We start from the raw sequence: 25,574 nt of genomic DNA on the forward strand, positions 1-25,574 counted from the left end.
GCAATGCTAGCTTGAAGATGCTAGTTTCCTCCCAAACAGGGCCGGCTCCAGCATTTCTACCGCCCCAAGCAAAAAAAAAAAAAATAAAAAAAAAAAAGCCGCGATCGCGATTGCGATCAGTGGCGGCAATTGGAAAAAAAAAAAAAGCCGCGATCAGCGGCGGCAGTTCAGCGGCAGGTCCTTCGCTCCTAGAAGGAGTGAGGGACCTGCTGCCCCCGAATTGCCGCAGGTGCCGCCCCTCTCCCTTGGCCGCCCCAAGCACCTGCTTGTTAAGCTGGTGCCTGGAGCCGGCCCTGCTCCCAAAACAAAGACAGAGAGACTCAAGTTACTAGGCCCTCTAGCCAAGGAAATAAATGAGTTGCAGAGAATGCACAAGACTGACCCAAATAATGAAAACCTCCTACATTCTCTAATCAATGCCAAATATAAATATAATGAATGCTTATCTAGCCACATCAAATTTACACTCAACAGGGTCAAACAAAGATATTATGAATGGGGCGAGAAAGCAGGTGAACTACTTGCCTGAAGACTTACAATGGAACTAGTCAACAATATTTGTTCCTTATTACAAGATGATAGCCATCCTTGAAGCAATAGATGTAAATAACAATTTAAGCAATTCTATCAAGCTTTATATAAATCAGACAACCAGTGTGGCTCTAATAAATTTGATCATTTTATTGAAGGTCTACCTTTTAATTACCTCGTGCTCTTTATGGACAAAGCTTTCACAACAAAAGAGATCGAACAGGCTATAAAAAATATGAATTCCAGGAAGGCCCCTGGGATAGATGGCTTTCTGGCATATTTCTACAAAACATTTTTTAATCAGCTTATCTTCTAGTCTTTCAAAGGTCTTCACTGAAATATTCCAAAAAGGAACCACATCTCATGACATGAGAACTGCTTTAATTACTTACATATTAAAGAACAAAGATGGTCGCAACTGTGGCGACTTCTGCCCCATATCTCTATTAAACACAAACTGCAAAATAATTGCAAAAATTTTAGTGACACAACTAGACACCATCATCCCATCAATTATACACACAGATCAGGTAGGTTTCATTAAAGGAAGATTGGCTGCTATAATACAAGAAAAATCACGCACTTCATCCAGCAAACTCAGATTTCAGATGTTCCCTCCATAGCTTTATCTCTAGGTGCAGAGAAGGTCTTTGATAGAGTTGAATGGCCTTATATAATGGCTGTCCTAAAAAAATTTGGATTTGGACCAGTATTCCTGAACTGGGTCAGTGGGTCATACAATTCTCCCCTTGCTTCACTATCAACTAATGGAATTATTTCTCCCACATTTCAACTAGAAAGACACACATGACAGGGCTGTGCCGTCACCCTTCCTTTCTAATCTCTCTCTGGAATCACTGGCAATGCACATATCTCAGGACTCAGCCATTGAAGGTGTGACTATAAACTGGAAAGAATACAAAATCAGTTTATATGCTAATGACATTTTTTGTACTGTTGAAGGATCCATCCTCATCATTCCCATCACTGTTGAATGTAGTTGACATTTTTGGAGAGATCTCTGGTTTTCACATTAGCTCGAATAAATCAGAAGTGATGGATATATTCAGAAGACCAGATCCTTCTCAGTTTCAGGATTTTTCATTTCAAATATGCAAGGAAATAACTTAATTAGGTGTTAAGATATACCCTAAGCTTCCAAAAATTGTTTCTATAAATATGGACTATATATATTAAAAGAAATTTCCAAGGATGTAGAGAGGTGGCATCTCCTCCTTCTTTCTTTACTGGGGAGAACAAAAATAGCCAAAATGAATATCTGCTCAACACTGACTTACCGTATATACTTGATCATAAGCCGGTTTGTTTATAAGCCGACCCTCCCCCCCCAAGATGGATAAGTAAAAATGGAAATTTTTTATAACCCGTTCATAAGCCGATCCTATCATTCAGGGGTCAGCAAACTTTGTCTCCCGGGTCATCAGGATAAGCCGCTTCTGGGCCGAGATGGTTTATTTACCTCAAGCGTCCGCAGGCACGGAGGTAAACCTAAGTAAACAAAGTGTCCCAGCGCGCCAGCTGCTTACCCTGACTGGCCGGGACAGCAACTGGTGGGGAAATTTTTTGGGGGGGAGAAGCTAGGAGTCAGGGAGTAACCCCTGTGACCACCCCCCACGTGACCCGACCCCTAGCCCGGGACCCCCACACTCTCCCCATCCCATCCCTTCCCACCTTATCTGGGGAGGGCCGGGGAGGATGTCTCTGGCCTGGCTGGAGCTGCTCCAGCAGGCTGAGCAGTGCGGCTGCAGCCTGCTCCGGCGGGCCTGACCGGGCGGCGCAGCCACAGCATGTTCCAGCGGGCTGGGCCGGGTAGCTCGGCTGCAGCATGCTCCGATGGGCCGGGCGGCGTGGCCACAGCCTGCTCTGGGGGGGCGGGTCTGACTGGCACGGCTGCAGCCTGCCAGCCCCGGAGCTGCAGCTGCTTTGGAGGCTGTGGGGAGAGCAGCGTGGCCAGAAGCGGAGAGACTCTGGCCCCGCCTCTTCCCTTCTGGCTCTGCTGGCTGTGCTGCCTCTCCTTGCTCCCTCTGTTGGGGGGAGGGGCTGTGTCCCACCTCTCCCTCTCTATACCCGTTCATAAGCCGACCCCCTTCTCTGATGCTTCCCTTTTTTACTAAAAAAATTCAGCTTATGAACGAGTATATACGGTATATTATTAGTCTATTGCCTTTCAAGGTCTCTCTTTCACTCTTTGCTCGAATAAATAGGCTTATGGTGCAATTTACATGGGATATAAAACAGCTTCACTTGTCACAATGGACTTCTGAAAAATCCTGGGCAACTGGAGGTTACATGGGGTTGCCAGATTTTTATCTATATTATCCAGCATTCCAATTGTGTCTTATTGTAAGGTGGTTCCACTCCAGTGGCTCTGTATACACATTGGCCTGGTTTGAGATAGAAAAAAGTTCAGGTATACCGTTCGGTTCCTGCTCTTCTTTTATATATCTTAAGAGGCTACCCACACCCTTAAGGAAAAATCCAGTCTTTGTATCTACCTGGCGCATCCTGCAACATGTTAAAATGATTAAAGCATCCAATCTTACTAATTCTCTTCTCGTACCACTATGTGATAACCCACTCCTCAGTATCAAGGCCAACTCCATGCTTAAGACAATTTGGATAGAAAAAAGAACTAACAAAAATTAAAGCCCTCATACAAAATGATACACATGTTGTCTAAGGAGGCCAGTCTAACAAATATCAGTATCACTGTTTCACGGTTCCTTCTTTCTGCAGCTATGCTCAAGGATTCATGCACGGATGGGGAAAACTGGTCCATTTCAACTCTCTCACCTCTAGAAGAACATGTTAAGAAATATGGAAACAAGAGTCACTTTGTAGGAATTACTGATATGTGGTTTAAGGCTTTGAAGTAACCTCTGTCTCAGTCTCAGTCTCAGTCTCAAATAACAATGATAAAAAGAACTTAGCCTCACTATCACAACAGAAACATGCATTTTTTGACAGGTATAGAGGATGTGCAAAAGGTTGGCATGTGGCTGTTTGCCTCTGTATTTTGCCAATCTAGCCTTAAACCAGGGGTCTCAAACTCAGTTTACCTTAGGGCCAGTGCCAGTCCTCAAATCCTCCCAGAGGGCCAATGTCACTCATGCTGCCCAGAACCCGCCTCCCAAAAAACTCCGCCCCCCCCCACCTGCCTAAGGCTCTGGGACGGAGTTTGGGTGGGGGAAGAGGTCTGGGGTAGGGGATTGGGGTGCAGGCTCTGGGAGGGAGTTTGGATGCAGAAGGGCTGAGAGGTTGGGCTCTGGGAGGGAGTTTGGGTGCAGGAGGGGGCCTGGGGTGCAGGCTTTGGGATGGAGTTTGGGGGCTGAGGGGTGTGTGGGGAGGGGGTGCAGGCTCTGGGATGGGAGTTTGGGGCTGGCGGGGTGCATGGGAAGGGGGTGCAGGCTCTGGGAGGGAGTTTGGGGGCTGGGGGAATGTGAGGAGGGGGTGCAGGCTCTGGGAGGGAGTTTGGGGACTGTGGGGGGTGTGGGGAGGGGGTGCAGGCTCTGGGAGGGAGTTTGGGGGTGGGAGGGGGTGTATGGGAAGGGGAAAGGGGTGCAGGCTCTGGGAGGAAGCGGGGGTGTGGTGCTTACCTGGGGCTCCAAGGCAGGGCAGGCCGGGGGGCCTCCACGCGCTTCTGCCCCCAGGCACCACCCCCGCAGCATCCCATTGGCCGCAGGGGCACTTGGGGCGGGGGCAGTGCACGGAGGCACAGCCCCGCCCCACCCCTGGGCCGCAGGGAGGGGCTGGCAGCCACTGGAGCAAGCAGGCAGACACTGCTCAGCTCTGCTGCGCTGCCGGGGCCCCTGAGTGGGGAGCGCCCGGGGGCAGCAGGTGGGGCCAAGGGAGAGACCCGGCCCCAAAACTGCTGGAGCCTTGCGGGCCATAGATGGCCCGCGGGCCAGACATTTGAGATCCCTGACTTAAATGTCCTGGAGTTCAGTACAGTAACTCCTCACTTAACGTTGTAGTTATGTTCCTGAAAAATGCAACTTTAAGCGAAACAGTGTTAAGCGAATCCAATTTCCCCATAAGAATTAATGTCAATAGCGGGGGTTAGGTTCCAGGGAATTTTTTTTTGCCAGACAAAAGGCATTATATACATTTTAAACAATTTTAAAGAAACAGTTTAATACTACAATCATCATTGCTGAGTATGAAGCAATGGGAGGTGCCCCCGCCCTACCCCACACAGGCACAGTCCACTGGCACTGCAGACAATGAGGCAGGCAAGGAGGCTGAAGGTGCTGTAGGCTAGGAGAAACATGTTGCGCAACAGCAGCTGCAGCTTCCCCTACTGAGCAAGCACCGGGGGCGGGGGGCTTAACCCTCGGCCCGCCCACTCCACCCCTTCCCCCAAGCCCCCACCCTTAACCTGCCTCTTCTCTCCCCCACCTCCTCCCCCTTTACTCCGCACACCACATCCACATTTGAGTGTCCCTATCTTTCCTTCTCCAAGCTTGTGTATTTTAGGGATGCTGTATGAGACTTAGTAATGCCAGTTAGTATTAAGGAATGGATTGCAGAAACCTTTAGTGGCCAAAAAAGAGTTATTTTGAAAAAAAAATGAAATCTGCAATTCCTCCCTTATACACAGACTGGCTGAGTCAGCTCTCTGCTACTGCATTAATGGAAAAAATTACTATCTACTAGAAATGCTTGGAAAAATATGAAGATGTCTGGTTACACATGAAACTATTGCATATTTTTGCAGTTTAGTATGTATTAGTCTCCAGTACTCATAGGTTTATGTTCTCACTTATTTATCTATTTAGTCACTTCAATAATTAATGCCCTGCATGACTTCTATGGGTTCAGTTTTGTTTGTTTTTTCCATGTTTTGCAAATAATTAATATTGAATTTTCTTATTTATATTCTATTTCCATTGTGTGCATGTATTTTTATTTATGTTTTGAGTTTCATTATGTGTTTATATTTTATACAAAAATAAAAATAAAGTTAAAAGAAGAAAATTCTAGTTTGCTAATATTATGAATCACCTTTTCTGTTGTTGTATTTAGTTTAGCTTTGCTGTTATTAAAATGTCTTCGGGAAACTATGTTGTACATTTAGCATCCAATATCATGTGGAGGAGAGTAGAAAGACTAGCAATCAAGAACGGAGCAGACAGGCACAACAGCCAATCATTTTGTGTATAGTTGTGCTTTCAATTAGAGAAAAACAGTGTCCTTATTTGTACTGTTTAGGGGAACACGGTACACAGTATAATTTATTATTTTAGTTTTCAGGTTTGCATGCCCTCAATCCCCTTTCTCTCCTCAAAAAAAGAGACTGTCAGGACACTTTGAATAGATGCTTATTATTTTACAGCAAGTCAAATTTTGGTCTATCAACATCTATAGTTAGCAAGGGAAGAAACACACAGCTAATTTTCAAACTTGGGTGCCTACAGTAGCCTAAATCTACACTGAAGTGCCTAAAATGGTTATTTTCCAGTAGTCGCTTAAAAAAAAGACTTAGGTGCATAACTTTAGGCATCAAAGCTTGAAAATGGAGCCCAGAGATTGGTTGCAGTGTTTAAAGCCTAAAGAAGGGTAGCAAAAGAATAGAGTGTGAACCTAGAGGAAATAGGGAGGAAAACATGTTTTAATATGGGTGTTGTTTCCTTTTTTTGAGGGAATGGATGTATTCCTAAATTGATGTAAAGATGCTTAGACATTATGGCAATTAGCAACTTAGAACTGTGAATAGTAATCAAGGCCCCATGTACTCTGTGGCTAACTGAACCTAAATTGTGCATGAAGGTCCTTGGATTCTGTGGCATACTGAAGCAGCAGACTAGAAACTGTGCAGTAGCTTCATTTAAAAAAAAATCAAGCCGTGTAATGAATTAGATATGAAAATAATCAGTCAGAGTAGCCGTGGTGACATCTAGTTTGATATTAAATTCAAATTATTTTAAATTGTCCCCACGTTTTCAATTTTTGTGATGGTGCAGATTTTTAAACTGGCAACATATAAAAGTTGCCAGAGGGAAGCAGAAGGTTTTAGGAGCTGGATAGGGGATGGTAGGAGCTCTGGCACGGGGGGGGGGAAGCATGGAAGGGACTTTGGAATTTTGGGATAAGAACATGAGCTGGATTATTAGCAGCAAAACAATTAACAGTGTTAGATATTTAAACAGTCATCTTTAGTTTTCAGAGTTAGTTGTCCTTTCAGATAAATGGGGCATTTAACATCTTTCACAACTATTGTTTCAGGCTGTCTGCAGACTCAAGATAAAAAAGTGTAAAGTGATAGTATTTTCCTAAGGTTATCTTCAGGTCTAGATACATAATATTTTAGAGGAAAACTGTGATCCTAGGGCACATTTATGCAGCAGAGAGTATATTCTGTGGCCAAGTAACCATGCAATACAGGAGGTTAACACAACATACTAAGTAATTCATTACTACTACTATTTAATAATGTAGTGGAGGCGGCGGTGTCTATGTTCTCACCTAAAGGTATTGTTTTAGAATTCCAAATCTATTTTCTTACCTTAAACAGAGAGGAGAACACATGAAATGTATAAACTGCGCAGGACCCATCAGAATCGCACATGAGTTGGTTGATATGACTACGCCAGGCTTCTTCTGCATCATCACATGCAGCTGGCTGAAATGCAGCAAGGATGGCAGAAAAGAACGGAGAGGGAGGAGGGGAGGCATTTCTGTCACCTTCACCAAAACTGGAGGAGAAGAGAAAAATAAACCATCTAACTCTATAATGCAAATACATCCAAAAGAGGCTGTAGATAAGATGCTTATTGTCTTAGCATGCTGCAATAAATTGATGTAATCTGAATACCACTAAAGTATCTTCCTATCATAACTAGAATCTTATCAATTACTGCTTGAGACTGGTTTCAGAGTAGCAGCCGTGTTAGTCTGTATCCTCAAAAATAACAGGAGTACTTGTGGCACCTTAGAGACTAACAAATTTATTAGAGCATAAGCTTTTGTGGGCTACAACCCACTTCTTCGGATGCATATAGAGTGAAACATATATTGAGGAGATATATATACACACATACAGAGAGCATGAACAGGTGGGAGTTGTCTTACCAAGTCTGAGAGGCCAATTAAGTAAGAGAGGAGGAAAAAAAAAAAACAAAAAACTTTTGAAGTGATAATCAAGATAGCCCAGTACAGACAGTTTGATAAGAAGCAAGTGTGAGAATACTTACAAGGGGAGATAGATTCAATGTTTGTAATGGCTCAGCCATCCTAAAGCAAATACTCACCAGCAACCACACATCACTGAACAAAAACACTGACCCAGGAACCTATCCTTGTAACAAAGCCCAATGCCAACTCTGTCCACATATCTATTCAAGTGACACCATCATAGGGCCTAATCACATCAGCTATACCATCAGGGGCTCGTTCACCTGCACATCTACCAATGTGATATATGCCATCATGTGCCAGCAATGCCCCTCTGCCATGTACATTGGCCAAACCGGACAGTCTCTACGCAAAAGAATTAATGGACACAAATCTGACATCAGGAACCATAATACTCAAAAACCAGTGGGAGAACACTTTAACCTGTCTGGCCATTCTTTGACAGACCTGTGGGTGGCTATCTTAAAACAGAAAAACTTCAAAAACAGACTCCAAGGAGAGACTGCTGAGCTGGAATTGATATGCAAACTAGACACAATCAACTCAGGGCTAAATAGGGATTGGGAATGGCTGAGCCATTACAAACATTGAATCTATCTCCCCTAGTAAGTATTCTCACACTTGCTTCTTATCAAACTGTCTGTACTGGGCTATCTTGATTATCACTTCAAAAGGTTTTTTTTTTTTTTTTTTCCCCCTCCTCTCTTACTTAATTGGCCTCTCAGACTTGGTAAGACAACTCCCACCTGTTCATGCTCTCTGTATGTGTGTATATATATCTCCTCAATATATGTTTCACTCTATATGCATCCGAAGAAGTGGGTTGTAGCCCACGAAAGCTTATGCTCTAATAAATTTGTTAGTCTCTAAGGTGCCACAAGTACTCCTGTTATTTTTGCTTGAGACTGGTGAGATGTGAGATTATAACTCAATAGCTCTAAATCAGAATGCCCACCCATAACTTTTTCCCTTAAAAATATGTTTTACAAGTAAGTGTTTTTCAATTATTAATTTTATCTTTCTTTTTCTTTTTGTGTATTGAATACATTCAAAAGGTTGAGCTTAAGCATCTGCAGCACACACTACTGGTATAAGAAAATGTTGTCTTAGTAACATATGCACAATTATCTACAATATTTTAAAGCACTAGTTCTCAAAGCCGGTCCACCACTTGTTCAGGGAAAGCCCCTGGCGGGCCGGGCCGGTTTGTTTACCTGCCACGTCCGCAAGTTTGGCCGATCGTGGCTCCCAGTGGCTGCGGTTCGCCGCTCCAGGCCAATGGGGGCTGCAGGAAGGGAGACCAGTACATCCCTCAGCCCGCGCCGCTTCCCGCAGCCCCCATTGGCCTGGAGCGGCTAACCGCGGCCAGTGGGAGCTGCGATCGGCCGAACCTGTGGACACGGCAGGTAAACAAACCGGCCCGGCCTGCCAGGGGCTTTGCCTGAACAAGCGGCGGACCAGCTTTGAGAACCACTGTTTTATAGCAGGCCTCGCTATATAATTAAGGTTACAGAAGTGTTTCCATTCTAATCCTTATTTTCAGTTGCACAGAACTTTCTGAAATTATCACCTACTGGGCTGATATTTTCCATACTTGGTTTCTGCTCAAAAGTTAACATTTTGGAAAGTTTGAGCAAATATTGCATAGCTGTTTTTGAGTAGCAGGAGAGTAAAAATAAACACACTTTCCTCATTGTTCTCCTCTCTCCCCCAAATATGTTCTGAGTAGCTTTACGGTCCATGAGGTTGGAGGAAGAAAGTGAGAATTTGGCAGAGAAATAGACCCAATTAAGGAGAAGGGCCTTTTGCTTTCAGTGGAAATTGGTTTTGATATAACTTGAGTATGATCTATGGAAAACTGCACTTTGTACACGGGTAGTAAGTTTTGAAAGGGTTTTCCTGCTGTGTCGGGTGGAGATGCATTGTCCCAAGGGGAGCTCTCAGAGGAATTCTCTCTCAGGGAGGAAGAATTCTTCCTGAAACATGGTGCAACAGGGGAATGTGCTGGCCAATACTTCCTTTAGGAGGTGCTAAAACACTCCCTCCTGGGCATTCCCCCTGTGGAATGGTGCATGTACATGGAGAAAACAGTCCCTGTGCTCCCCTGAAAGCCTGACTGCTCTGAGAAATCTGGCTATCTGGGGATGCTGTGCCAAAGAGCCAGAGGATCCTGCAAATAGAACTCTACTAATGGCTAATACTTAGTGTACTATGGTGCTGGGCTGATGATCTTTATCCATACTTTCTAACTAATCCTAGACTTTCTTCAAGATTTCCAGGATCTCTTGAATTAGCATTGCTTTCCTGGCACCAAAGGTTGAACTTGGTCCAGATGGAAGAATAGACTTTTATTGTGGATACTCTCCTGGATGCAAGCAAAATCCTGATCAATTTGGAAGATAGGCCTAGTATGGTTAATGCTTTCCTTCCAACAACAGTGCAGGCAGTCAATTGAAGATGGTCTGGGTGGAGAAAAGGGCCTTGGAAAAGAATGTCCAGTCTGGGTGGCAGGTGTCATGTTGATTCCAATTTCAGCTTGATCAGATTGCAGAATCTCCTTGGCCAGTACGGAGCTATTACAATCACCTTCACTTATTCCCATTTTATCTTTTGGATTACTTGCCCTATGAGGAAAGGGCGGGAATGCATATAGCAGGCCTTGTGACCCCTATGCATGATACTAGGAGGTTCAGTAGGTGGAAGAACTGAGCTATGGTTGTTTTGGTGCACTTGTGCAGGACAGAGATGAGCTCCTGGATCTTCTGGAACCTGTAGAGTGATTGGTAGATCTTCGCCACTGAGCTCTCTCTGTCCACTCCCAGGTGGGTTATCCTTACTGATGGGATCAAGGAACTTTTCTTGATGTCTGTCACAAAGCTGTGGGCTTGCAGGAGGTCCAGAGTTTGCATCATGCGCTGTAGGCTAGGTCGGATTTCTCATCAGAATATCATCCAGACAGGAGTATAGATGAGTCCCTTGTGACCTGAACCTGGCTCTGACCACCAGCATCTTCGTAAAGATCTTTAGGGATGATGAGAGACCGAATGGGAGGGTTTGGTACTGGTATTACTTTGTGCCATAAGCAAAACTCAGAAGTCTGTGGTGGCACAGGTGGATGGGGATACGAAGACATTCGTCCGCCAGATCTATTAGGTTAGGAGATCCCCATGACACGGGGATGTCACCATAGAAACTAGGGTCTCCATCAGGAATTTTGTTTTTGTCATCCATTTGTTGAGCTTTCTGATATTTAGAATGGCTCTGACTCCCCTTGTATGCTTTAGAACGATGAAGAAGCCTGTAGCGTATGAACTCTATGTTTCGGAACGATGAAGAGTAGAACCCTGAGAACTTTTCTGCTGAGGGAACAACTTCCATAGCTCCTACATCCAGCAGATGGGAGATTTAATTATGGATCAATTTGTGCTTGATGGGAATGGTGGAGATGGGGGACTGGATGAAGAAGGGGGAGGGAGGAGCCCATAGCTCAAGGGAATATCCCTGACTTACTGTCTCTCTTACCAGTTATCTGTGGTCAATACAAACCATTCTTTTGAGAAGTAGGAAATTCTGCCTTCTAGATTCAGTTCTGGGCTGAGGCATATCTCATAGACTCATAGACTTTAAGGTCAGAAGGGACCAATATGGTCATCTAGTCTGACCTCCCGCATGATGCAGGCCACAAAAGCTGACCCACCCATATCTGCTCATTGTCAGGATGGGCTTTTGAGGGTTGCAGGCCAACCTCTGGGCTTTCTGCTTGAACTCTGGCACCGGGGCTTTCCCTTGGTGTATCTGCTATGCTTCTTCTGGTACTTCAGCAAGGAAGAATAATGAAAGGAGCACCTCTGCCTGAAGGTGTGTTTGTATTCCCTCCTGCAGGTACTCAATGGAGAAGGGAGGGACTGCTTATATTTAGGAGCATTTTCTGCCACAATCTTATCTAATTTTTCTCCAAAGAGGAGAGATCCTATGAACTTGGAGGGACACAAGACTTGCTTAGAGTGTCTACCTTCCAAGGATGGAGCCAGACATGATGCCTGGCCACTGAGCTGGATGCCACAGTCTTGGCTGAAAACCTCATTGCATCCATTGAAACAGCAGCCACAAATGCTGTTGCCAGGGCAATTTTCTTGAGAAGAGAGCAGAAGTCAGGATGATCCCTGACCTTCAGGGTCCTGAGGTCTTCCACCCAGGACTGTGAAGCTCTTGCAAAGCACGTGGATAAGAGAGATGCTCTGAGAGGGGCTGAGGATGACCTGAAGTCTCTTTCTAAGAGTGGTCTCCACTTTCCTATCTGTGGGGTCCTTAGGAAAGAATTCCCCTTCAGTCAGAATAAACATATCTCCTGCTAAGGATGCTACTGCAACATCCAACTTTGGAACCTCAACTACACAATTTTTTGGCTCTTTCAGCTTGTAAAATCTAAGACCATATCTATTAATGTGCTTGCCCTGTCGGGTTTTCCTCACTCCTCTTTAATCGTATCCTCAAAAGTGAAGTGCAGGGGAATTGCAGCCTCGAGGGAGGATTCTGAAGGGAAGTATTTACTTTGAGGCTTGTCCTCAGGAGCCTCTTCAGGTTGCATCTGTGGTAGACACAATCTTTTTGCATATGGCCTCAAACTTCTTTGGGGGAAATTTTTTGTTGCATTTTCCCCAAATCCTGCTCACATTTAGAGTCCGGGAGAGGAGGACGAGGCTGAGGTCTTCTTGATTTTTTGTACTTTTTCTTTCCCTTTTTGTTCTTTCTGGACTTTTTGACTTATTGGCACACTTTGTGGGCATGGCTACCCAGGGATGGCCAGAACGCGGTCTCTCGCTGCCTGCCTTACACAGAGCCCAAAGCTTTCTAGAGAGTTTTCTCTCAGAGTCTTCCCTGTCAGAGTCCCACTCCCACTGGGTCGGAGATGGGGGTTTCATTACTGGAGTCCCCTGATCTGGACTGGGAGGGTGAGAGGCTATTTAGGAGTCTGGCATCTCTCTCCAAGGAATCTAAGACCTAGTTCAGGACTTGTGGGGGAGACTGGTATCCTGGTAGGGTTCTTATCTTATCGTTCCTGTTTACCCCTGAACTTACCCCCGTGGCAGGCTGGATGAAGTCCTCCTTCTCCTTAGAGCCTCTGTCTCTCCTGGCTGGATTCTTTCATGGTGAAGTCATAGCTTCTTGGGTGCTAGGGGACCCAACTGGCCTGCCCAACTCAGTGCCCTGTGCCCTAGCAGAGGTAGGGTCAGCTGATTGGGAATGGGCTGGACAAAATTAGCTTTTTTGCTGAGCCTGAAAGTGCTGCCTTCCATATAGAGCATCATTTGGATTTTGCCTTGTGCTTGCATGGCTGCTCTGCCATGCCTGAGAATGAGTAGAGGAGCTCAGCAGGAAGCCGCTAGAGTGGAGGCTTCGGGTGGCTGTAACCATCGTGCTTGAAGCAAACAAAACAAAATGCTCGAACTGCTCAAAAAAACTGCCAGAACAATAAAGGTGAAAGAAAAGGGATGGGAGTGAAGTGAACTGCCACTATCTGCTGCCACGGAGGCAAGTGGGAGAAAGGGGCATGGCCAGCACAAGCCACGCCGCAGCTTCGAACTGCGACTGGAACCTGCAGAGAGAGAAGAGCAGCCCATGTGTAGCAGAACTGTGGGAGACACTGGGCTCAGAGTGGCTGCAGTGTGTATGTACCAGAACCTCAAGTTGTTCCAACGTATGCTGAGGGGCCATCCTTGCACACAGCACTCACAGGATTGGAGGAATGAAAAGGTGAGAGTTATGACATCCTTGCACCCCCTACCCCCTGAGACACAAGGGGTGAGATTTCATGGATGATCTGACTCTTGAATGTTAATCATACAAAACATTATTTTTTTTGGTGAAATGTACTATACACATGATCAGTGTAACTGTACAGATGGATGCACAAATCATATACAATTTCTCCTATGAGGAATGTCTTGCTCTGTTTTTCAAGTGTTAATAAATTTGCTTGAGCAGATAGATATTTTTCTGAGTTGTCCTCTCCACAGTCCTCAATTCCAATGAGTTTTATTCCAGTTGTGGCCAACATAGCTAGTGGGGATATATTGTTTATGAGGATATATTAAGAAATTAATTACATGGCTACATCTTTGGTCTGTGTTGTAGAAGAACTTTATACCCCACAGAGTATACCAGTACCTGGCAAGAGCAAACTGCTCCAACAATCTGTCCCCTTTTTCTTCAGTCTCTATCATATCCAGGCTAAGGCTATCACTGCATTCAAATGCTGTTGGGAGTTCATTTGTAGACCCAGAAAGGTCATCTTCATGTACTGTTGTATCTTCCTCTTCATGTGCAGCTTCGGCCTGAGAAAGCAAACAACAGCAATAACGTTTTAGAGGAAACAGCAAATTTAAAATGTATCATTTTGGCTCATAAGCAGACAAGCTAATATGTAAAAATGTATATTTAACAACATTTGTTAAGCAACAGAAATATAAAGTGAAAATGAAAAAGACTAAAATTAAGTTACTTTTGATCAGAAATTGTACATATTCGTACAATCCATTCCCTTAATCAAGATGTTTTTAAAGAAACGTCATCAGCATGTCTTGCGCCTATGTTTACAGAGTGACTTTCATTCAGAAAGGCTCCAAAGCACTTTAAAAAAGTGTATATAGGGATTATGCGCCCACCATTTTGGAAATGCAACAGCCTCTTTTTGTACTTTGAAACCTCCTGTGTTCTTTTCCCATCTCTCAGAACCCAATCAGCTTCCTGGGTGATCCCTATCCCAGATCTAACCTCCTTATATTCCCCTGAGGCTTTTCTTTCCTGTCCCACTTTTAAACCTGAACAAAGTTCAGCTCAATCCCAGTTCTCTCTACTTTTTTGTTATTCTGCATCCTCAATGGGGTGCAAGTCAGTCTCTGTGGGAATGGATGACATCTTCAAATCACACCTTCTCTTGGGCATCTTTCAGATTAGAGGTGCCTCACAATGCATTATATAACTGACTTGGGGGAAGCTGTGTAACATGGGATTTGAAGACAACAGTTGGCCCTTCATAGATTACACTTGCTCAGCCCTGCAACAGATTCCAGATATCATGAGGTGTGTGTGTGTATATATATAGAAGGAAGGATGGGAAAGTTGTTAGTCTCAGGTCAGCAAGAAAGCAAATTGCTGTTGAAGAAAGAAATGAAGGTTATCTGGTTAGAGTGCAGGAATAGGAGATAGTGGGGGTGGGGGGTCAGATACTGCACAATTAGAAGTACTATATTCACGTTATGCCTTCCTTTGTTTTAGCAACTGCATTAGCTACTTTGAAATATGGGAGATCAGATACATGGACCATCGGTTTGTTTTGGTTATGGCAATGTCAGTGTTCTTATCAGAAGAGATAAACTCTAGCTGAGTTAGGAGGAAGAAAGGAAGATGATATAAAGAAAAAGCTGGGATATAAAGGAGAAGTAACCATCAAAGGTTCAGTTATGTTGTAATATGCTTCCCGAATATGAGGGGTTTGGATATTACAATGATAGGAGCCATGAAAATACCAGAGATAGATAGATCTGAATCTCTGAATATCTTTTAGGTTTTCCCATCAGTAGTCTCTAATTCCTTATTAATAATCTACTAATTGTTGCAATCTTTGCCCTTAGAGACATGACAAAGTCACTTAATTTCTTTCAAGGCTTAAAATGGTGCCATCTTGTTCTTATCTTTGGTACTTGCTTTATCTTCGGTGGTTGAAAAACTGACTATACATTGGCAGATACTTTTTGGCACAGGAATGCTTAAGAAGAACCTTGAAAAAGAGACATAGGTTTGGAAAGGTTTCCCTTTCCCCTACCTAATCTCATTGTTTGTTGCTGTCACTCCTTGCATTGTGTCTAAAACTGATGTAAGATTCCTGGGGAAGGGACCATGTCTTCCGTGGTTGCCTGTAAAGTGCCTTGTACAATTTTTGGCACTATATAAAAAGCAACAATTCCTCCTCTGCATTGCTAACCTGCTAGTACAGTAGTAAATATAGGAATAAAGAAACCAGGGGGGAGTGGAGCTTTGCTTTTACTAGACTAAGTAAAATTATTTAGCTGCAAGTTTCAAGTTTTTGTAATGAAAGACTGGATGAGATAAGCTTTTGAGTCACACACAGCTCTTTTCCAGACCTGAGGAAGAGCTCTGTGTGGCTCAAACGCTTGTCTCTCTCACCAACAGAAGTTGGTCCAATAAAAGATACTATCTCACTCACCTTGTCTGTGGAAAGGTCCCTATCAACTTGGGTTATGCATTTCATAAATGTTAAACCTGTTGTGGGACTAACCAAATCAGTTTTACAAACAGCTCACCATGTGTTTTCATTCTCTACTCCTTTACAGATTGCAAGCATTCAACTTTGTACCAAACATGTCAATATGAGGACAGGGACATTATGTGAATTTTCATGATACTGTTTTTTAAATTAGGCATATATGTAGCATATAACATTCATGAATAGTGATCTATGACTTTAATTTACAGATCAATAACTATTAAAAGGACTCTAAAACATTGGTATCAAGCGGGCAGTAGTTGTAGCCTACAACAGAATCTCTTTGACTAGAGCTACTTGAAATAAAATGTTATCAACCCCTGCCCACTCAATAACACTCTCTCATTTATTTTCTTTCCTTGCCTCATTCTCTTATTTTCTTGTTATGTGAAAAGTACCCAACTCAGCCACAACAGCCTGACTGGTAACCCTATTGTGTCATAATGATACACATAATATCAGATTACTCTAATATTTTTGTTGTATCACCTGTTCTTTCTTTTCTTTTGTATTGTGGGAGGGAGGGAAGGAAGGGTAAGGTTCAGCTGATATACTGTAATGGAAGTATTACCAAAAAGAAAGAGAATTAACCATCCCCCACCACACACACACACATTGATAATCTTTTACCAACCTTTCATAATGACAGAATTGTGTCTGCAGGAATGATTCACTTCAGACAGCTGTATAGAACAGTGTTTTGCAAATCTAATATAATACTGCAATTAGGCATTTAACATTCTGACAGTATGCCAAAAGGCAAGAATTGAATCCAGTGCACACAACTGCACAATAGGTTCCCACATACAAAAAAATCTCACAAATACATGCATACACCCACACCCAGTTAGCATATTATCCTATACAAATCAGCATGAAGAACATTAGGAGTATTTCTAAAGCATTTGCAACTTCAGAGACTCATATATGTATCTTGCCATTAGTTAGTGGCATTCATACTATGTAAAATGCAAAATACTTAATTTAAAAAGACCAAAATAGAAAGAGACAAATGTTAAAAAAGAACTGTATGGGTCACACAAGAGTGTGTGAAAATATACCTAGAGAGAGAGAGAGAGAGAGAGAGAGAGAGAGAGAGAGAGAAACACACAAACACTCTATACTACTAGGGGAAGAGAAAACATACTTGCCCCTGCATTCAAACCCCTCATGACATTTTAAAAATAAGCTATTTTTAAAAAAAAGTTCATTTAAGGAGAAGTATAATCAGAAAGTTCTCAAAACTTCTTCACCTTAGAACCCTCAGACACCTGGTGATTACTCATGTCAGGCAAAGACACTTCAAAGCTAGATGTTCTTGTATTAAAATGATGCGGGGCAGCTGCGGTGGTATCACATGATGTAGAAAGAGAGTCCATGTGAATTGTATCCTCAGAGGGGGAAAGAGTCATGATCTGTTAAAAAGAATAATAAAAAATAATAATAATTAATAAAAGAACCAGTTATGAAGCTCCTCTATCACATGCCCTTTTATTATACTGGGGTCACAGCCCTGCCACAGTTAAGGTTAAGACCAGGTTTCTGGTTAAAGCTTGACTCTAAGTGCTCTAAAATCTACATGGTTACTCAGAATGCAAACTGAAATTTGATGTGCCTCATGGGAGCATGGGGTTTTGTTAATGGACCAAACTTGGGACCATTTGCCCAAAGGATTTCAGGATACAGTCTCTGGAAAAAAACAGCTTTTCTAAGAGTTGAGAGATTCAGGTAACCTTTTTTTGCTCACAGACAGAGATCAAACCAAGGCTCAGATCATCCCACTAAGATGTCCAACACCCGAGGGTTATCCCAACAGAGTGCATGGCATCTGGGGGTGAACTCAAATTAAAAGGTTATTTCAAAAAGATTTTTTATCTCCTGTTTAGAGCATTGCAAGCCTTGCACACCGATATGCTAAAGAAATTACACTGAGCATGTGGGGAAAGAGGATTTAACAGGATAATTAACCTTTAAAGTTCCTGGGCAGTTCACGGGGCTAAGGCCTGGTCTACACTACGAGTTTAGGTCGACTTTAGCCGCGTTAAATCGAATTAAGCCTGGACACGTTCACACGACGAAGCCCTTTTTTTCGACTTAAAGGGCCCTTTAAACCGGTTTCTTTACTCCACCTCCGATGAGGGGATTAGCGATAAAATCGGCCTTAGTGGGTCGGAATTGGGTTAGTGTGGACGGAATTCGACGTTATTGGCCTCCGGGAGCTATCCCACAGTGCTTCATCGTGACCGCTCTGGACAGCACTCTCAACTCAGATGCACTGGCCAGGTAGACAGGAAAAGCCCCGCGAACGTTTGAATTTCATTTCCTGTTTGCTCAGCGTGGAGAGCACAGGTGACCACGCAGAGCTCATCAGCACAGGTAACCATGATGGAGTCCCAGGATCGCAAAAGAGCTCCAGCATGGACAGAACGGGAGGTACGGGATCTGCTCGCCATATGGGGAGACGAATCAGTGCTAGCTGAACTCCGAAGCAGTAAACGAAATGGCAAAATATTAGAAAAGGTCTCCAAGGCCATGAAGGACAGAGGCCATAACAGGGACGCACAGCAGTGCCGCGTGAAAATTAAGGAGCTAAGGCAAGCCTACCACAAAGCCAGAGAAGCAAACGGAAGGTCCAGGGCAGAGCCGCAAACATGCCGCTTCTACGCGGAGCTGCATGCCATTCTAGGGGGTGCAGCCACCACTACCCCAACCGTGTGCTAGGGGTGAAGTGATCATCCCAGAGAATTGGGTGTGGGGGGGAGGGGAATTAGTTGGGTTTGTGCTGCATGTTAACCCTGAAACCGCAGCCCCTCCTTTTACATTGCAAACCCATTTTAAATGGCCAACCCAACAGGTGCTTGGTATGGTTAATGAGAGCAGTACTGTTTGAAACCATCCCCACATGTTAAGAAGGTTAAAAAAGCCAAAAGACTGTGTCTTACCATGGCTGCCTGCAAGCTGAAATCTGTGGCCTGGCAGTGCGTGAGTTATCTCTCGCACCAAACCGGCAGGCCCTCAATATAAGAGGAAAAATGCGACCTTGTAACGAAAGCACATGTGCTGTGTAATGTGAACAGCAAAATTTAACGTGAAAGAGTGTACCCATTGTTCTCTAAAATGTGTCTTTTTTAACCACCTCTCCCTTCTCCTCCACCAGCTGCAAATCTTTCTCCTTCTCAGAGGCTAGTGAATATTCGAAAGCGAAAGCGAAGGACGCGTGATGAAATGTTTACAGAACTACAGACTGCCTCCCACGCTGACAGAGCACAGCAGAATGCGTGGAGGCAGTCAATGACTGATTATAGAAAAGCCCAATATGAGCGAGAGGAGAGGTGGCGTGCTGAATCGCGGGCTGAAGATGAGAGGTGGCGTCAGCTTGCACACAGAAGGCAAGAGTCGATGCTCTGGCTGCTGGAGCATCAAACTGATATGCTCCAGCGTATGGTTGAGCTGCAGGAAAGGCAGCAGGAGCAGAGACCGCCGCTACAGCCCCTGTGTAACCAACAGCCCTCCTCCCCAAGTCCCATTGCCTCCTCACCCAGACGCCCAAGAACACGGTGGGGGGGCCCTCGGCCACCCAGTCACTCCACCCCAGATGATTTCACGAGCAATAAGTGTTAAAGTTTTAAAGTTTTAAACTGCAGTGTGTCCTTTTCCTTCCCTCCTCCCCCACCCATCCTGGGCTACCTTTGCAATTATCCCCCTAGTTGTGTGATGAATTAATAAAGAATGCATCAATGTGAAGTAACAATGACTTTATTGCCTCTGCAAGTGGTGCTTGAAGGGGGGGGAGGGTTGGGAGGGTGGGGTGGTTGGTTTACAGGGAAGTAGAGTTAACCGGGTGGGGGGGGGGAGATTTCATCAAGGAGAAACAAACAGAAGTTTCACACCGTAGCCTGGCCAGTCACAAAACTCATTTTCAAAGCTTCTCTGATGCGCACCGCGCCATGCTGTGCTCCTCTAACCGTCCTGGTATCTGGCTGCGCGTAATCAGCGGCCAGGCGATTTGCCTCAACCTCCCACCCCGCCATAAATGTCTCCCCCTTACTCTCACAGATATTGTGGAGCGCACAGCAAGCAGCAATAACAATGGGGATATTCTTTTCGCTAAGGTCTGAGCGAGTCAGTAAGCTGCGCCAGCGCGCTTTTAAACGTCCAAATGCACATTCTACCACCATTCGGCACTTGCTCAGCCTGTAGTTGAACAGGTCCTGACTCCTGTCCAGGCTGCCTGTGTACGGCTTCATGAGCCATGGCATTAAGGGGTAGGCTGGGTCCCCAAGGATCACGATAGGCATTTCAACATCCCCAACGGTTATTTTCTGGTCCGGGAAGAAAGTCCCTTCCTCCAGCTTTCGAAACAGAACAGAGTGCCTGAAGACGCGAGCATCATGTACCCTTCCCGGCCAGCCCACGTTGATGTTGGTGAAACGTCCCTTGTGATCCACCAGGGCTTGCAGCAGCATTGAAAAGTACCCCTTGCGGTTTATGTACTCGGTGGCTTGGTGCTCCGGTGCCAAGATAGGGATATGGGTTCCGTCTATCGCCCCACCACAGTTTGGGAATCCCATTGCAGCAAAGCCATCCACTATGGCCTGCACGTTTCCCAGAGTCACTACCCTTGATATCACCAGGTCTCTCATTGCCCTGGCAACTTGGATCACAGCAGCCCCCACAGTAGATTTGCCCACTCCAAATTGATTCCCGACTGACTGGTAGCTGTCTGGAGTTGCAAGCTTCCACAGGGCTATCGCCACTCGCTTCTCAACTGTGAGGGCTGCTCTCATCCTGGTATTCTGGCGCTTCAGGGCAGGGGAAAGCAAGTCACAAAGTTCCATGAAAGTGCCCTTACGCATGCGAAAGTTTCGCAGCCACTGGGAATCGTCCCACACCTGCAGCACGATGCGGTCCCACCAGTCTGTGCTTGTTTCCCGGGCCCACAATCGGCGTTCCATGGCATCAACCTGCCCCAGGAACACCATGATTTCCACATTGCTGGGGCCTGTGCCTTGTGAGAGGTCTAGGTCCATGTCCATTTCCTCATCACTCTCGTCGCCGCGCTGCAATCGCCTCCTCCTCGGCTGGTCCTGGTTTTGCTTTGGCATGTCCTGGCTCTGCATATACTCCAGGACAATGCGCGTGGTGTTCATAGTGCTCATAATTGCCGCGGTGATCTGAGCGGGCTCCATGATCCCAGTGCTAGCTATGGCGTCTGGTCTGAAAAAAGGCGCGAAACTAGTATCTGACGGACCAGGGGAAGGAGGGAGGGAGGGACGGAGGGGCGAGTGACGACATGGCGTACAGGTACAGGGAATTAAAATCAAGAAAGGTGGCTGTGCATCAGGGAGAAACACAAACAACTGTCACACAGAATGGCCCCCCCCAGAGATTTAACTCAAAAGCCTGGGTTTAGCAGGCCGTTGATTTGACGGAGGGAGGGGGGAAGGAAATGAATACAGAACAAATCTATTTTTTACATCTTAAGACGACGGTGCAGCATGACTGATAGCCCTCGGCATTTTCTGGGTGCTTGGCAGGAAATACTGGGCGCTTGGCAGTTAGCCTTCAGGCCTATTGCACGATCTGCTGCTCAGGGAAGACTCTGCTAACGTGCGATGAGCCAACAGGGCGCTTGGCAGAAAATGGCATACTACGACTGATAACCATCATCATCAAGACAGTTCCATAGGACTGAGCATGTCTGCCCAGGTGCCCATGATCGACAGCCACTGCTGTACGACGAGGACGGTTACCAGTCGTAATAAACCATCTACTGCCAAAAGGCAAAAGGCAAGGGGCTGGTGCAATGCAGCCCCACGGCTGCCAGCCCCACGGCTGCCAGCACCCAGATCGCCAATGAAGGCTACCAGTCATGCTGCACCGTCTACCGCCAAAAGGCAGTTAGCTGCTGCTGCTGTGTAGCAATGCAGTCCCACGTCTGCCGGCACCCAGATGACATATGGTGACGGTGAGCTGAGCTGAGCTGAGCGGGCTCCATGCTTGCCGTGGTATGTTGTCTGCACAGGTAACCCAGGTAAAAAGGCGCGAATCTATTGTCTGCCGTTGCTCTGACGGAGGGGGAGGGGCCTGACGACATGTACCCAGAACCCCCCGCGACACTGTTTTGCATCATTCGGGCATTGGGATCTCAACCCAGAATTCCAATGGGCGGCGGAGACTGCGGGAACTGTGGGATAGCTACCCATAGTGCAATGCTCCGGAAGTCGACGCTAGCCTCGGTACTGTGGACGCGGTCCGCCGACTAGAGCACTTAGAGCATTTTATGTGGGGACACACAAAATCGGCTGTATACAACCGATTTCTATAAAACCGGCTTCTATTAATTCGATCTAATTTCGTAGTGTAGACATACCCTAAGCTACTCCAACTTACTCTTCCACCATTCAATACAGCTACATTTAACACAGTGAATGCAGATGGAATGCATGCAGATCATTCCCAGTGACTACTGCCAGCTCCGGGTCCGGAAGGGGCGGGGGGGTGGAGGGGGACGGACAGATGGACAGAGTTAAAGTTGTGTTGGTGTTTACATTCTCTCTGTATTTCCTGGTTTTCCAGAAGTTTGAGTTTTGCTGTACTTGACATTCTGGAAGGGCATGAGCTACACCAGGCAACTTTATCTCTGCATTAACGAAGTTTTTTGCCATTTAATATATGCATGCAATGCAAACACTGTGCTAATGCTACTTTCCCAATGCTGTTGATTACCTTGTTTCAGCTTGTGTACTTTTCATTTTATAATCTTTCAAATTTTTATTCATATTTAAACATCCCAAAGGTGAATTTTTCAAAATCGGATGCCTGCTACATTTTATAAACATTATACATCTGAAGGATTTAACATTGGCCATTTAAGCAAAACTAATAGCTTTGCTGAATAAAGTGCTACTTATCAGATCTGACACTTCCTGTGTTTAGTACTTTCATCAAAATTCTTTTCCATCTTCAGTTAAAGGACAAGCGAGCCATTAGAAAGCACTCAGTTACATGACATTTGGCATCCCAGTTGATCAGTTTGCATTTAAGCAACAGGAAATTAAAAGATCAGTTTATTTTAAAAAATCTATCTATTCTTAACAAACTGTAAATTAACTACTTACTAGGTCTGAATGTTCCAATATTTGGCTTGTTGTTAGGTCCTCCTCCTCTGATGACTCATCGGAGTCCTCATGGTTCATTTTATTTAGGCTGGGTGTACTTCCTGAAAGCTGGCTTTCCTCCAGAAGCTGCATATCGCATTTGTCCAGACTATCTAAGGAACGTCTGCGCACTCCCCAGTTGAAATTGTCCATACTCTCACCCTGAAAACACACGCAGGCTCAACTTGCTTCCTATACTATTATATAAAATTACTTTCAAAATTACTAATAATTTGTTCTAATCTAGCAGAAGACTGTTTTTGATATAAAAATATAGTACAGCTCTTATATGAACACAATTTTGTTAAGCACAATTCTGTTACAATAAAGTAACCAGAAGCTACTGAAACTTTCTAAGACTCCATCTGGAAATAAGAGCAATAAAGATGGAAATAAAAGTTAAATGAATATTCATTATTTTGAATACTAAGTGTTTTTCATGCTTTACTGCTTTAAAAATTTGCTTTTATAATTCCATGAGCACATATATGCATATCTATCTCAATGTCAATGAAACAGTGACAGGTTACATAAAAATCTTAAAGCCACTTGAAAAGATTTCCGCCCCCCATAATGTTACTGTAAAACATTAGGATCAATCAACAGGACATGTTCATGGTAATATTTCAATAGCAAATCAGATGTTAAATATTTTAGATTCTCTGTACTACATACATGACCACAATAATGAAATGCAAAGTTAAGGCAGATTTGAATGCAGCTCTAATTTTGCATGCACAATGCAATGGCTAAAGCAGCACAGCTTTTTAACTTTTATTCTAGGGTTATGATTGATTTTTCTTTATAAACTGGACATTTTTTCCCCCAGAAGTAAGCTGACTAGTATGGACCAACATTTCAGTTTTTAAAAGGGACACAGTCAACTTAAAAATCAAATTTGTAGCTGAATATTTTCTTCCTATTTAAGGTTCTGAGTCTATGCACACTTATGCAAATATGAGTTAAAGCACAATGGGTAAGTATATGCAGGATCAAGACAATAGTGGCAAACACTATCTAAGATTGTTATAAATGAATAAAGTTACTGAAAAAAATATTTCACACTATTTTTTCCCATTTGTTTACTTTGTGCATTTGACAGTACTTTGTATGTAGTCAGTTTCACTAATTCCCTTCTATGGGCAAGTTAAGGCCAAGTGCTTGCAGATATTTAAGCATATGCATAATTTTACTCATGTGAGTAGGCCCACTGAGGTTAAAGGGGCTCTGCACAAGGCCAAGCGTTTTCCAATTTGGATCCAATTGCAGGTTTGGGGTCTTAATCATTTTCCCTCTTGCTAAAAAGACCCTTATAAAGACATCAACATAAGAAAAAAAGCTATGATAGGAAAAAGGATTAAAGGGGGGGGGAAGTAAGTACAAAACCTACTTTTAAAATGGTGCTCTACAAGAAACCAGAATTGTAAAAAATGAATCCGCTTCAAGTTAACAATTATCCTTTAAATATGAAATAATTATATATATATATATATATATATATATATATATATATATATATATATATATATATATATATATATATATATATATATTACATTACATTTGGCAAAAAAATCTTTGTCTTAAAATCATAAATGGGAAGAAAAATTATATATTACACATGAAGTATATTATATTTTTATAGAGTCCCACACCCATATAGAATATATTCCTGAGTAATATAATAAATTTTCATAGGTGAAAAAGGCCCAGTTCAGCATGCACCTAACTTTGGGCATATGAGGAATGCCATTGATTTTCACCGGACTTCTCACATAATTAAAGTTAGACATTTGCTTAATACCTTGCTAAATCAGGGCAAAAGGCATAAGCAGCAATGAATTAAGTATAAGTTTATTTTAAAATAAGTCACTGAATTTGTGCAAAGGTATATAAGCATTTTGAATCACTGCCTTTTAGTGCAAAGAACACTGTTATACAGATATTCAGAGAAAAAGCTCTGGATAACAATGATAAGCTAACCTCTCATGAACAAAGATGGAGCAAAACTTAAAATAAATGCAGAAAAGAGAAAATACCTCTAGAAATATATGCTAGTCTAGCTCAGCCCACTGAAACATTTGGTAGACTTAAGGGATATACTACAATCAACAGCAAAATGACAATGAATCCATTATGAAGCCAGACATAGCAGAATATTGTGTCTTTCATATTATGGAAGTGGGAGCACATAATAGGGTGGTCGTTGGAAAAGAACAGAAATTATGTCCAACATTTAAGGAAACTTGTCTCCTTGCATTGTAAAAAATATTTTATAATTTAAAACTATTTATTTGTGTTAAAAATTATTTTTTCCCCCAACATGAAGGCTACAGGACAACTGCACCAGTTGCTCTTCCTCCACAAGGTATCCGGTAACAAGAACTAGACTAATGTCATGCCCTTGTCTTTATGATGCCAACTTCCACTGAAATATCCAG

General features: G+C 43.8%; 1 protein-coding gene across 2 annotated transcripts in view; it reads right to left on the reverse strand.

Moving 5' to 3' along the window:
• Positions 1-25,574, reverse strand: part of FRY (FRY microtubule binding protein) — a 297,837-nt gene that overhangs the window by 27,521 nt on the left and 244,742 nt on the right. For both annotated transcript variants that reach the window (XM_065403807.1, XM_065403815.1), the window contains 4 exons: positions 23,095-23,295; positions 17,227-17,388; positions 13,855-14,021; positions 7,058-7,247 (listed from right to left, as the gene is read on the reverse strand). In XM_065403807.1, coding sequence (XP_065259879.1) covers positions 7,058-7,247; positions 13,855-14,021; positions 17,227-17,388; positions 23,095-23,295 — 720 coding nt within the window. The remainder of the gene's footprint in view (positions 1-7,057; positions 7,248-13,854; positions 14,022-17,226; positions 17,389-23,094; positions 23,296-25,574) is intronic.

This window comes from Emys orbicularis, chromosome 1 (genome assembly GCF_028017835.1).
Source record: "Emys orbicularis isolate rEmyOrb1 chromosome 1, rEmyOrb1.hap1, whole genome shotgun sequence".
NCBI lineage: Eukaryota > Metazoa > Chordata > Testudines > Emydidae > Emys > Emys orbicularis.